Source organism: Equus caballus, chromosome X (assembly GCF_041296265.1).
Source record: "Equus caballus isolate H_3958 breed thoroughbred chromosome X, TB-T2T, whole genome shotgun sequence".
Classification (NCBI taxonomy): Eukaryota; Metazoa; Chordata; class Mammalia; order Perissodactyla; family Equidae; genus Equus; species Equus caballus.
In genome coordinates, this window is record NC_091715.1 from 112,286,305 (window position 1) to 112,301,427 (window position 15,123).

The window sequence follows — 15,123 nt, forward strand, 5'->3', positions numbered from 1 at the left end:
ATCTTTTTATCCTTGTGCTCAAGTTTGAATGTATTGACCTTCTTCTAGTTAATTGTTCACTGCTTCTACTATTAATCCCATTCAATTATTTTTCTTAATTTTAAGTAATGAATTTTTTCAGTTACACTATTTCCTCTTTTCTCTAGTTTCCACATCTCTCCTGAAATTCCCATATCTACAACCATGTATTTATCTTTTCTGGTAGATTATTTAGCATATTTATCATAGGTAAAGCCCTTGTCTGTTAATTTCAATCTCTGGGTCATGTATGGATCTGTTTCTATTGACGTATTTTCCTCTTTATTATGGGTCACATTTTTCTGTTTCTTTGTATATATAGTAATTTTACAAATATACTCTTATGGAGGCTTTGGTATTGCTTTTTTATGGTGGACTCTGGGTTTCCTTTTAGTTCTAGGGCAAATCCTTTAGTCCTAAAAAACTGGCTTTTCTCCTAAGGCATGCTCCTTCTCAGTATAAATAAACAGGCTAAAGTGTTTACTAACCTTTCTGACTTGGTGTGATGCAAACTCCCAACTCTGTTTTCTCTGCAGTAGACAACTGTTGTTCTTGAGTAAATACTTTCTTCTCTATTAAATACGTTGAACCTCTCAAATGTTGCTGGCTTTATGGGTTACTTGGAGTCTCGCACATAAAGGATACAAGTGTCAAGCAAGAATTTGAGGGAACTTTGTTAAACTTTTTAAGCCCCCTCCTCCCCGTGGCTTGTCCTTTCTCTGATTGCACCCTTCAAATAGCAGCTGTTCTGGCAGCCCTTAACGCTATTTTTTGACTCCTCAGTTCAATTAGATGGCAACTTTCTGTTTTAGATCTAACCTCCATGCTGCAGAATGCCCTCAGGGGAAGAAAAATGTAAATTTAGAACTCAAACAGCATGGTTCCCTTGTTTATATGACATGTGATAGATGCTCGTCAATATTTCAAAATTTCACTAGCTATTAGACCCAATACTAGATTTTGTTATTTAATGGGCTAATTAAAAGCACATATTTTGTTTCTAAAATTTACTTTTAATATTTTGATAGCAGAATGCCAAAATAATTTATTTCCTTTGCAATCCCCTCTATGTCATTTTATGCATTTAAAATAGTATTCTGAGAAGAGGTCCTCAGATACAAAAAGGTTCAGAACTCTTGCTGTAGATTCTTATATGATCTCTTTTCTCTTTTCACAAAAATTCTCCCTAGAAGGTCATGACCTTAAAATTTTCCCTTATAAGAAAAATACTGTCCCCAACCCACACCTGTCTCATGAGTTCCAAACACCTATATTCACATGGAATTCCATATTCATACTCCACAAGCACTTTAAATTTAACACAATCCAAACTGAGTCTATTACCTCCCCTGCCACAATCCTGCCCTTTCACCTGTGTTCTTATGCTTAAATAGCACCCCCATCTACCTAGCGACGTAGACCAAAAACCCGCAATCACTTATTCACTCTTTCCTCTCTCTCACATGCCACATCCAATCACCATATCCTATCAATGGAACTTCTAAATATCTCAAAAATCTGCCCATTCCCCTTAGTCCCCTTTATTCCTCCCTTAAATTAGACACTCTTCTTTCCCTTGCATAATAATCTTTTTTAAACCTCTTACAAGAGAATTGAGGCCACCTTTTACTCAAGTCTTGACTTTCTGCCTGGGACCCAGGAGTCCATCTTTTCTCAGGTTCTCAGGGTCCGATTCCATTTCCCATTGTCTTTCTCGCCTGCATCTTCAAACTCGCTGTCTTGAATATTTTGCCAGTAACATATGAGTGTTCAACTGTTTTTATTTTTAAGAAAAGCTCACTATCCACACATATCTATCTGCATTCACTCTCCTTATTTCTCATTGCTTCACAGAATCAACAAATATTCATTTGAATCACTCTGTGGATCCAGCTAACAATTCTGCTCTTTTGCCACCTAACACTTACTTCTAATTTTTATTACTCTTTCATCTTCTTATATAGGCTCTGATAATTTCTGCCGCTCATTCATACTACCATCTCTTCTAACAGGAAGTAACAGCCATTCTTTAGTCCTAATGTAATTCTTTCAATTGTTTCTGACTTTGCCTCCTCAGGAACCTTTATCCATCATCTGTAATCTTTCTTTTCTCTATCTTTAAGCTCTTCCACTCGACTGGCTTTCACCTTTAACGTTTAAGCACGTTATTACACCTTAAATGCAGTCTTAGTTTCCTCAAACTTCATTAGCTTGTGAGTAGTGTAGGGGAGGAAAAATAATTTCCCCTCTACCCTTCTGAGTTCGTAACTTAGACATCTTATAATAAAAGAAAGATTAGCAAGAGAGAAGCAAACAGAAATTTATTAACATGGTATCCTTATGTATACATGACAGATATCCAGAAAAATTGAGTAACTCCCCCAGATAGTGCAAGCCACCACCTTAAATATCATCTTCAACTAAAGACAAAAAGATGTTGGGTGGGGGGAGGCCAGTTATGGGAGGTTAGTAGGAAAAGCACAGTAAACAAGAGTAAGGTTTGTTATGCAGATTTAAGTGGGTGCTTTATCCATTGATAAGATTCTCTTGTGATTTAGAGTCATCCTTCTCTTCCTTGTACAGAGAGGGAGACACTTACAAATGAGAGATTGCCTGTATAAGTGAAAATTTCCCTTACAAAATGGTACCTTCTATTCTGTTTTCTGAGCTTCTCCTGTGTCTGCCATTTCTCAAAATAATCCTTATGCCAAAGAGGCATATTTTGAGGTGGCATATTCTGCTGCCTTTCAGTAGTAATATGGCCATATTTCAATGCTACTTCAAATTTCACTTCCTTATGCCCTCAGCCCTATTGTAGTTAAATACTAGGACCTCCACACCCACCTCTCACAAATTCCTATCCAAGAATATCTTCCAAATCATGGGCATTCCTCTTGTCACCTCATGGACTGCCTTTTCATGCTTTCCTGCTTACAATCTTTCTCTTGTAGTTCAACTTTCCTCAGTCATTTGAGGTCTTCTCCTTACTACTACCATTGTAATTGCTTTCTTTTATTCATGCATGCCTATGTTCCTACTCTTCCCAAAGCTAAAAACCCCTTGAAGTTCAAAGTTGACTCTGAACCTAACTCTGAATTCCTTAAAATTCTCACTGAACCAACACCATACTGATTTATTTGCTAAAGCACACAACAAGCTTTTCTCCCCAACTCTCAGTCACATTTTATCCCCTCAGAACTGAGGCAGAGCTGCCTGTGTTTGTTTCTATGATCTTCTCTGAAAATAGTTCCTTTACCTTCTGCTGTCAACTCTCATGTTCAAGAGGCTCACTTATTACTCCATGAGGCAACCACTCGTGTTAGCTTGACATTGTGAGATCTTCCTAGGTCTTCATGAAAAAATTCTTCTCCATGAAAAACAATTCACGAAAATAGATACCTCTGAGACAGCCCTGCACTTTAGAAATATTACAGAGCAAGGGCTGTCTCCACTTGTGTACACAGAAGCCAATACTATGTACACCAGTCTTTGACGGAAGAAAGCTTATTATGTAATCCATTGGTAAGGAGATAGGAGGCCAGGCTCTCAAATCTGTCTCCCTGAGCCAGTGCATGGGATAAGGTTTAAGGGATCAGAGAGGGCAGACTGGTATGCAGAAGCCCCGGCAGGATAAGTTTCAATTCGCGGATCAAAACTTTCTCTTCTGTGCATACTGCTGGCTGGCTCATCACCCCTGAAAAGTAACTTTAACATTCTGTTATTGCAAATAGGATGATTTTGTCTTTTTTATGGCTGAGTAGTATTCCATTGCATATATATATATATATATATATATATATATATATATATATATATCACATCTTCTTTATCTATTCATCAGTAGATGGGTACTTGGGTTACTTCTATGTCTTGGCTATTGTGAATAATGCCGCAATGAACATAGGGTTGCATAAATCTCTTTGGATTGTTGATTTCAAGATCTTTGGACAAATATCCAGTAGTGGGATAGCTGGGTCATATGGTATTCCTGTTTTTAATTTTTTGAGAAATCTCCATACTCTTTTCCATAGTGGCTGCACTAGTTTGCATTCCCACCTCAAAGGAATGATTGTTAAGCAAAATAAGCCAGACAGAGAAAGAAAAACACTGCATGATTTCACTTGTTTGTGGAAGATAAACAAACACATGGATAAAGAGAACGGATTCGTGGTTACCAGAGGGGAAAGGAGCTGGGTGGTGGGTGAAAGGGGTAAAGGGGCACATATATGTGATGATGGATAAAAATTAGACTATGGTGGTGAGCATGATGCAGTCTATTCAGAAATTAATAAATAATTATGTACACCCAAAATTATACAATGTTATAAACCTTTTTGATTTCAATAAAATAATTGAGGGAAAAAATAACTTTAATGTTCTGTTGTTAGGATGAGGTCAGCACAGTAAACAAGGGTAAATTTGTTATGTAGATTTAAGTCATTGCCTTCTCTATTGATAAGAATTTCTAGAGATTTAGTCATCCTCTCCTTCCTGGCATGGAGAGTTCTCTTATAAATGTAAATTTCTGCTATAAATGGGCAACTTTTACTAGGTTTTCAGAGCTTTTCCCTGTGTCTGCTGTTTCTCAAAAATAATCAGCCTAAAATAATTTTTATGCCAAAAAGGTATATTTTGGGGTGACAACTTCTGTTCCTGGTCTGTGAATACAGTAATAATTCCCCTAAGTTGTTTTCATTTTGATGTTGGCCAATCTGTTCCAGGAAATTTATCCGATAATCTCTCTCTCCTTTTTTGTATCACTATTTATTATTCATCTCTTGGCAATCTGTTTCCTTTTTTCACTATTCTACTATAACTGTTCTCTCTGTAATCACCGGTGACCTCCTTATTTTCAAAGACAGAGGAAATGTTTTGAACTCTAGGACCCCTCTGTGTCATCTGATGCTGTTGAGGATGACTTCTTCAGAACAATCCCTCCCTAGCCTGTTATGATGTAATTTTTCTTTCACACTGAATTGCTGATACCCATTTTGCAAATTTTCTTGCTGGTAATTTTGGTCATATCAGAACATGTCAAAAGAAGTTTTTCAGGCCAGGTTCACATGTGCACTGACAACGACAACTATGTAATAACTGCTGTCTGGCCAACAGTGACTGCAAGACACTATTGGTTATAAGATGCATCACACTTTCAAAGATGTTAAAATCTGAAAGACATGTGCATTGAAGAATCATTGGCATATGGTGTTACTATCTGATAGTTTGAAGAGAACTGATCTGTGTTGCTTGAATTCAAGGCTTTAAGAAATAATTTGAGCATCTTTATACATTCTCTGAACTCACTTGCCTTATTTGCAGTAAAATAACCTCATCAAGTTATTTTATGGCTTTTGTGAGGCTGGAATGAGATAATGCATATAAAGTATGTAGTGGAGATAAAGTACCAGAGTCAGTAAGCACTCAATGAGTGATAGTAGTAGTCATAGTAGTAGTAGTAGTAACATATTTTCAATAAAAACTTGAGCTATAACTATGCTACTGAATTCAACGTTTCTAAAATGCTAAGATCTTATATGCTTATTGAGGGTATTTTTTTGTCTCTGAGTTTAAGTTACCTTAATAAATAATAATCACTTTTCAGGGTTTTTTGAGAACTAAATGAGATAATGCATGCAAAATATTTGACTTTATTGGTTGAAGTAGTACCTGACACTTTCAGCAGAACATAAATTATAACTTATCTTTGCTGTTTCTAAAATTCTAAAGAAGGTGATATAGATATATTGAAGTTAATTTCAGAAAGATTAAGTGATTCTAGCTAATAATTCCTTCTTTCTATGCTCTTTTCTGAATTGAATAAGATAATATATGAAAGTATATACTATAAAGTAATTGACTCAACGTGTGACAAATAGGAAGCATAGGAAGCATTCAGTAAAAGGTAGTTATTATTGCAATTATTGTTATTTGTATCTGGTATTTTCTATGGGAGTTCATTTTTACTTTTTCTTCTTGGCTAAATCAAAGGTTTTTAAAATACCAAAGATTGTTCAATTATACTTGCTAAACTTAACTTTTCTGAAGTTAACTTCACCAAATAACATGTGCCTTTCAGAATTTTTATGAGAATAAATGAGATCAAGTATATAAAATGTTTTGTTGCTATTACTGATGTTGCTTATATTTACCTGACCTTAAAGTATCGCCTAAATTTCTACTGGTTGACAAGTTTAAAATACTGAGAAAGACTTCACAAATTTGCTGAACTTAACTTTCCAGGGCTTAACTTCATCCATTAACATAGAACAGCAGTTCTCAATCTCTTTGATGTCAGGACCCCTTTAAACTCTAAAATAATTGATGACCCTAAAGAGCTTTTGTTTATGTGGGCTATATCTACACTCATGCACTGCATAACAATGTTTCCGTCAACTGTGTATGTGAAAGTGGTCCCATAAGATCAGTACCATATAGCCTAGGTGTGTAGTAGGCTATACCCTCTAGGTTTGTGTAAGTGCACTCTGTGATGTTCACACAATGACAAAATCACCTAACGACGCATTTCTCAGAACATATCCCCATTGCTAAGTGATACATGACTATATTGATATTTACTATATTCAAAATTAAAGCTGAGAAATGTTTAAAATATTTACAAATCACTTCACTTTAAATAGCAATAATGAATCCATTTAATGTTAACATAAATAAATAACATATTTTTATGAAAACTAACTATATTCTTCCAAAAGAAATCAGAGCAAGGACTGGCATTGTTTTACAGTTTTGAAAATCTCTTTAATGTTTAGTTTTATGGAAAGATAGTTGGATTCTTATATATGTACCTGCACTCAATCTGTTGTGATACGTTGTTTTGGTTGAAGTTTGTGAAGAAAATGCAGTTTAAAAGACAAATATTTGGTAAAGGAAGACTAGAAAACTCTTTAAAAGAGCATCAGAGGCCACCAGGGTCCTTGAATCACACTTTGAGAACTGCTGACGCATATCTTTATTTCTTTAAAGCATTGAATAAGATAATCAGTGCAATATATATTATTATTAGTGCTGCTTTACTTCTTGTTATTATTTATCACTTCCTGATATTGTCAAAAGAACGTGAATTTCTTCTTGTTTTGTTGACTGCATTCACTGTTTTAAAAAAAAGCAACTAATGATGGCATAGATTTGGTAAAGTGGTTAAGTTGCCTTACCAAATAATATCTCTATTATAGAGATTTTAACCAAATTGGGATAATACATTTTACACCTAACCCCTAACCCTAACCCAAATTGGGATAACACATTTTACATCTGTTTTGTCAGTGATGTATGGCTCAGTGCCTGGCACATAAGATAGACTCAATAAAGGGCAACTTCACTCTTTGCTCAATGTACATAAAATTATACAAATAGATGCCAGGGATAAAATTGACCTCACATATCCAATAACAGCCTCAGCTCATCTGGAATCACTCTGCTACCCTCTTTTGTTGTCCCTTGACAAGGCCTACTTTTAAGCCCAATAGTCTCTTAGGAAAGTGAAGAAATCTTTTAATAGAGGCAAGCTAACACCACTCCAGATCTGGGCTCTGAATAATACTGACTTCCATTGCTCTTACGGTCACTGTGTGAGGCCTTTCCCAGAGACTTCTGGTGTCTCTAGGAATACCTAGAAGATTGTGCAGCATTTTCTATGGGGAATTGAATCTCCACTTCACCATTTTTTTCCTGAATGTAGGTATGTCTACCCTTGTCAAGATTCATCCAGAGTGCAAATTCCCCAGACCAAGTCTCTAGGCTCTAGTTCCCACATTGCTGGGGGGTAGAGGACGAGGAGAGGTTGGAAGGGGAGCAGTTCCCCTGGACTTCTCTCATCTTGCTATAGGATCCTGAGAAAGCATAACGGAGTTTTCTACCAATATTTTTGTCAGAAGATAGCCTTCTTCCCTAAAATATATCAAAGTGGCGAGTGTGTCCACCCAGGAGTCTAAGTCTTTTGCTCTAGAATTATCACTTTCAGGGTCAGCAGTGGCCACTAAGTCTTGGAGACTGTTATAATTCCTTCAAGCATTTCATCAAACTTTGTGAAAATTGCCTTCTGATACTTGCCACCCTTCCCATCCAGGGTCCAAAGGTCTCTTCGCCAGGATCCCACACTGTATTACCAGAGGAGACTTTCTGTTTGCAGTGCCTCCTGGTTTTCACAGACTTTCTTAGGTTCTTGCATGGCATGCCTAGGTTCAGTGTTATAGGCATGTACCAATACCCCAAGGAGTCTTGTCACATTTGTTACTGCTTCTCACACCATCAGTCGGTCTTTTTCTCTAGGACTAATAGCAACTTCATTGTCTGTTTCAGACAGGACCTCTACGTCTTCTTTTAGTTTTTCAATTTTTTAAAATATTATTAAATGTTTTTATGGAAACTTTCAAAGATTACAAAAGTAGATAGAATTATGTAATAAAGACCCATGTACTTGTCATCCAGCTCCAAGATTTATCAATGTATAGACTATCTTGCATCATCCATACTTCCATTCATTTACACCTCCCATATTATTTTTAAATAAACTCCAAGCATCATAATACTTTGTCCAAAATATTTCAGTATGTATATCTAAAAATATAAGAACTATTTTTCTACATAACCACAATATCAACATCACTCTTAAAAATTAATGAGCCATAATTATTTAATATCATCAAAAGGTCAGTCATTGTTCAAATCTGTAGCTGTGTCCTCAATATTTTTAAAAGTTTGTTTGTTTGCATCAAGACCTCAAGCAGATCCACATATTATAATTGCTTGCTAGGTCCTATAAATTTCCCTTAATCTGTAGATTCTCCCTCTAATTTTTTCTCCTGTAAATTATTTGTTTTGAAGAAACCTTCCCTCTTTTCTTAATCCCATATTAGCTTCCCTAACTCCAGAAAACTTCCCGTAGCCTGATCCATCACTAAAACACTTCATGAAGGATAAACCAATACTGAATTCTTTCAGGCAAGCTTGATCTATACTCTTTCTAGAGATTCCCCTATATTTTTGACTTTTGGAGTGAAGCTTCTAATGATAGAAACTGACAGCTTTCTTACTTGCGTTTTTATAACTGTTAAGAAATGTAACCTGTGTGATTCTATATTCCCAAATGCTTGTTGAAATTCCTTCAAGCATTTCATCAAACTTTGTGAAAATTGCCTTCTGATACTTGCCACCCTTCCCATCCAGGGTCCAAAGGTCTCTTCACCAGGATCCCACACTGTATTACCGGAGGAGCCTTTCTGTTTGCAGTGCCTCCTGGTTTTCACAGACTTTCTTAGGTTCTTGCATGGCATGCCTAGGTTCAGTGTTATAGGCACGTACCAATACCCCAAGGAGTCTTGTTACATTTGTTACTGCTTCTCACACCATCAGTCGGTCTTTTTCTAGAGAAAAAATTTCAGAAATTCAGTGTCTGAGGAAGAAGGTTTAAAGATCACTTTCCAAACACTCTCCGTTCCTTGTGTATTCCCAGAGATTAAATATCAAGCAACATCCTCAGCAAGCTCTTGCAAAGAAAGGTTGACCATTTTTTCCTTCTTGATCATCCAGCCAAACACTCTATATCTGATGAAAGGCATTAAAACGGCTTGGAGGGACTTTCAGTTTCAGATTAGTTACTGTTCCTTGTGTGTTCCCTAAGGCCAGCGAAGATCTCTGACAGTGCACTTCTACCTCCTCTTAGAGTTTGTAGCATAGATATCCACCAGCCCAGGATTCCTAATAATAATCTCTCATAGAATCCTGAAAAAGCAATCTGAATTTCCCAGGCTTCAACTTCCTGTGGCTCCAAAAGAAAATAAATTAACATTAAAATTTGAATTTCGCTTGCAGGTTACCCCTACTTATTGATGCAGGACCTCTCCAAGATCTACCATAGTGATTTCTGACCATTTCCCGTTTCCTTATTTATGCTCAGGCACAAGATCACCCTCTGCTCCTATCTCCTTGTTGATATTTTCTGCCTATGAGCCTATTTATTAGTGGAGATGCTTACCTAGAGTACTATCTCTCAGTATTCTGTAAAACAAAAATGCTCAAAATTCCACACAGAAATGGAAAGACTGCATCTCTCCCAACTCTGCATTTCATTCTGTCTCTTGACCTTGAAACAATATTGCTTATACCCAGAGTCTCACAAAAACTCTTTTTTTTTTTTTGAGGATGATTAGCCCTAGCTAACTACTGCCAGTCCTCCTCTTTTTGCTGAGGAAGCCTGGCCCTGAGCTAACATACGTGCCCGTCTTCCTCCACTTTATATGTGGGACGCCTACCACAGCCTGGCACGCCAAGCGCTGCCATGTCCACACCCAGGATCCGAACCAGTGAACCCGGGGCCACTGAGAAGCGGAACGTGCAACCCTAACTGCTGCGCCACCGGGCTGGCCCCACAAAAACTCTTATTAAAGGCCAGCCTGGTGGCACAGTGGTTAAGGTCACACATTCCACTTCTCGGCAGCCTGGGGTTAGCCGGTTCGGATTCTGGGTGTGGACATAGCAGCGCTTGGCACGCCATGCTGTGGTAGGCGTCCCACATATAAAGTGGAGGAAGACGGGCACGGATGTTAGCTCAGGGCCAGGCTTCCTCAGCAAAAAGAGGAGAATTGGCGGCAGATGTTAACTTAGGGCTAATCTTTCTCAAAAAAAAAAAAAGAAAAGAAAGAGAGAGAGAGAGTTCTTTCCGTTTCTGCATATAGATTATTTCTGCATAGTGGTCAGATCTAGTCCCTGTAGCGTATTTGGGGACCACACTCTCCTCATCATCTCCAGTAACTCCAGAGCTCCCCAGCCTTGTCTCCAAAGGACTCATACATAAAGTTTCCTCTTCTTGGCCCCTTTCCTTGGGAAAGCGGGGAGAGGAAATAGATGTTGTCAGCTAAAAACTCATCTCAAACCCAGTCTAGCCAAGGCTGATATACTATTATTACTCTTATAGGTGGTATTCACATCATTTTTAATGCATTTGGAAGATGACATGCTAAAAAATGAATGATTGGCTTTACTAATGTCATTGAGTACAGATATAAATTTATTCATTCATTCAACAAATATTTATTGAGTGTCTTCTATGAGCCAGGACAGTTCTAGGAAGTAGAAATAAAACAAAATAGGCATAATCCACTCTTACACACAACCATATCTATAATAGTTTATCCCAATGATAGTAATTTCATGCCTTCTACAAAGATTTGGGGAGAAGGCATTCCTAACATGAAAAAAGTTGTCATTTTCTGATATCATACGACTACTCTTTCATGTGGCTATCAATTTATGCTGTGAATTGCTTTCAACAAATATCAGCTCTAAATTTTGTTCAGTAAAATGCAGTTGAATGTATGCCATTGCACAAACCGATTCAATCCTTCCATATGCTGTACCAATGTTCCACCTCCTTTTTTTGTTCGTTTAGGTGTATCAGTTCCTATCCCAGTGATTGGACTGAGAGATGAAGACAAAGTATTCGTCAACAACACCACCTGCGTGCTGAATGACCCAAATTTCGTTCTTATTGGGTCCTTCGTAGCTTTCTTCATACCACTGACGATCATGGTGATTACATACTGCCTGACGATTCACGTTCTTCGCAGACAAGCTCTGATGTTACTGCGCGGCCACACCGAGGAACCACCTGGAATGAGCCTGGATTTCCTGAAGTGCTGCAAAAGGAATACAACTGCTGAAGAGAACTCTGCAAACCCTAACCAAGATTTGAACCCACGCCGAAGAAAGAAGAAAGAAAGACGTCCCAGGGGCACCATGCAAGCTATCAACAATGAACGGAAAGCCTCGAAAGTCCTTGGCATTGTTTTCTTTGTGTTTCTGATCATGTGGTGCCCATTTTTTATTACCAATATTCTGTCGGTTCTTTGTGGGAAGGCCTGTAATCAAAAGCTCATGGAAAAGCTTCTGAATGTGTTTGTTTGGATTGGGTATGTTTGTTCAGGAATTAATCCTCTGGTGTACACTCTTTTCAACAAAATTTACCGAAGGGCATTCTCCAACTACTTGCGCTGCAATTATAAGGCAGAAAAAAAACCTCCTGTCAGACAAATCCCGAGAGTTGCTGCCACTGCTTTGTCTGGGAGGGAGCTTAATGTTAACGTGTACCGGCATACCAATGAACCGGTGACGAAGAAAGCTAACGACAATGAGCCCGGGATAGAGATGCAAGTTGAGAATTTGGAGCTACCAGTTAATCCCTCCAATGTGGTTAGTGAAAGGATTAGTAGTGTGTAAGAAAGAGCAGCACAGTCGTTTCCTACAGTAAAGCTACAAATGCAGGAAAATGTTCTATAATTCTTCTGTCGGTCATAACTAATGTAAATATTGCTATCTGAAAAGAGTGTTTTTATATATAGCTTTGCAACCTTGTACTTTACAATCATGCATACAATAGTGAGATTTAGAGTTCTATATTTACTGTTTATAACAGGTTGAGAATAACTTATTTTGATTTTTTGATGCATAAAGTGTTGATTCTTTTTCTTTCCCTTCCTTCCTCCCTCCCTCCCTCCTCCTCCTCCTTCTCTCTCTTTCTCTTTCTTTTGTTCATAAGGAAATGTTGATGTTCATCTCAGGTGGCATTTGCAGGAGACCAGAATGATGCACATGACAGTGGTTATATTTCAACCACATTAAAATGAACAAATTTGGAGGAATCTTTTTCCAGGTTAACAGTAAATATACACTTTAAATTCTTGCTCTGCTCATTTACACACATAAACACAGTAAGATAGGTTCTGCCTTCTGGTACTCTATCACACCTATTAGTGAGGCAAGGGCAGAACTTAGACTTGTTATCACACATAGGGACAAAATTTGACCTTGTCAAAATGTTGTGTTGGTATTTCACCACAATGTCTGTCCCTAAATGTAGTGGTATTTTAACATAGCAGCTTGTTAACCAGGACTACAGAAGTGGAAGGATTATTTGAGATATATACACCAATAACTTTTCACTTCTTAAGGATAATGTTCAAATTCTGATTACAATGACAAGCAAACTGGAATTAGTGTTTTCATTCTGGTCCTTCGTAAATACCTAATTTGATGATTAAACTGGGAAATGAGATCCCAAAGTTATTTCCCAGTCCAGGATTCAACATCAATTGGGTTTTGATCTCAGGATCCTGGAAATTCATGTGCTACACCCAAAATAAAGTTAGCATTTGAGCCTTATTAAAATATTTTCTTAATTATCGTACCTCTATCTATAGGACCTAATTTAGCAGTCCATTTTTGAGTAAAACTTGTGTTGGAAACATAGATGATCAAAACCTTGGAAGTTTTACTTGATTAAGGACTACAGAATTAAGCCCTTGGAATGTGAAAAAAGTAATTTAAAAGAATCTTACTGAACTCTGGGAATAACAGAAATAGAGAGTTTCCATTTGAATTTTAAACAAAATTTATCTCATTTTCAGATCCTTCCAAACTCTAGTGCAGGAAAAGGCTGCAGCTAATTTGTGAAAGTGGCAAGCTCTTCATTGTACTGAAATTATGTACCAGAAGTTTAAATCTTTGTTAAAATATAGTGTTGTGTAACAATAAATGTTGGCCATCGTTTCATTCATGGGCCTGCTGCTCTCTAAGAATTCAGTACCATTTTATTAGTTTGTTAACCGTGAAAGGTTTTCAAGCACTGCTAATGTCAGACCATTAAGTCTATGCTGTGTGCAGAGTATACGTTTCCAGTAACTGTATTTCCATGTGTGTCCATTTCACACAACTGTGGATCAATTTCTGAAGAATTCATGATGCTATTTCTTATACCTGACAGTTACTTACACACATTAAAGTGTGTGTCTCTCAATACCTTGAAATTGGTGAAGGCAGAACCTGAATTTCTAAAACCCCCGGTCTGTGTCCTCAACACACAGCATAGATAAATCCAACAGTCTGCCACAGGGGCAGTGAGAGAGCTGCTGTATTTGAAGAAACTCATACAGTCTCTACTTGATTTGCAACACTGCCAAATGTCAGTCAATTGCTTGAGCATGCCCAAATATAACACGAAAGTAAAGTCTACCTGCCTGTTAGCTCTGTCTAACTGCATGTAAAAACAATTATATGAAATTGAATGAGATCATCTAATTCTTACTAAAATGAAAATGTCTGAAGAAACACAGCATGCATTCAGCATGAGTTCTGCACATACAGATGGTTTCCTGCATGTATGCCATGTATGTTGCATGAATCCATCAATTTATAGGGCATCAGGACATCAATTAACGTAGGACAGAGTAGGTGATATAAAAAGAACTGAAGAAAATCCTTCAGCAGTCCTTAAAAAGACCATGTATTCAGATCTGAAGTATTGTGAGTATTAGAGAAAATTGGAAACATCTGATTTCTTAACTATCAGGGCAAGCTCATAGCACATGTTTTACAAAGAAATAAAATATAAACCATGGATTTTCAAAAGCACTAGCAATAAGTTGAATGATAACAGCTTATAGCACATTTGTTAATAATTCTTATGTCATCAAGTAGTAGTACTAAATAGTACCCAACACAGTAATTATCCTCAAATTGTGTGCTATTCGTAAGTTCCGTGCAGTTTGGTATGAAACAAATATGCTCATTTGGATATAAATCTTACAGTTCAATGTTAAATCTACAAACTTTTATAAATGTTTTAAAAAAAAAGTCCATGTGATAAATGTAAACGTGGGAATTTACTGTCAAACAAATCATTTTGATGTACTATTATATACATACGTATGTTTAAGACATGTGCAACAGACTGCCTTATATTATTTCCTGTAAATCTTCTCCTTCATCAAATGGTACTTTTTGTGAGTGGTTGCAAAGTGCTGTCTTATTCCTGGTTCCTGTATGTTATCCACTCCAGGTTTTTGTGATACTTCCTATTAATTTATTAAATTTATTAAATGTTGGCTAATATGTTACATGTCTTTCTTCTCCCTGCATCTTTTGAGGGGAAAATATACTGCTTCACTTCATTTTCTTTGAAAATTAAATTGTACCCTGTAAAATAAGTTCACAAAGATAAACACAACCAGGAAATATCACTCTGCTGAGTAATTCTCCATGTATTCAAAGACTACACCACCAGCGGAAAGACAATTAAGAGGCATAAACAAC

General features: G+C 37.1%; 1 protein-coding gene across 1 annotated transcript in view; it reads left to right on the forward strand.

The window, feature by feature from the left end:
* The window catches only part of HTR2C (5-hydroxytryptamine receptor 2C), a 307,873-nt gene extending 292,958 nt beyond the window's left edge, over window positions 1–14,915 (forward strand). Inside the window, exon 6 of the mRNA XM_001488512.4 lies at window positions 11,426–14,915. Coding sequence (XP_001488562.1) covers window positions 11,426–12,252 — 827 coding nt within the window. The 3' untranslated portion in view covers window positions 12,253–14,915. The remainder of the gene's footprint in view (window positions 1–11,425) is intronic.
* Window positions 14,916–15,123: the final 208 nt, after the last annotated feature.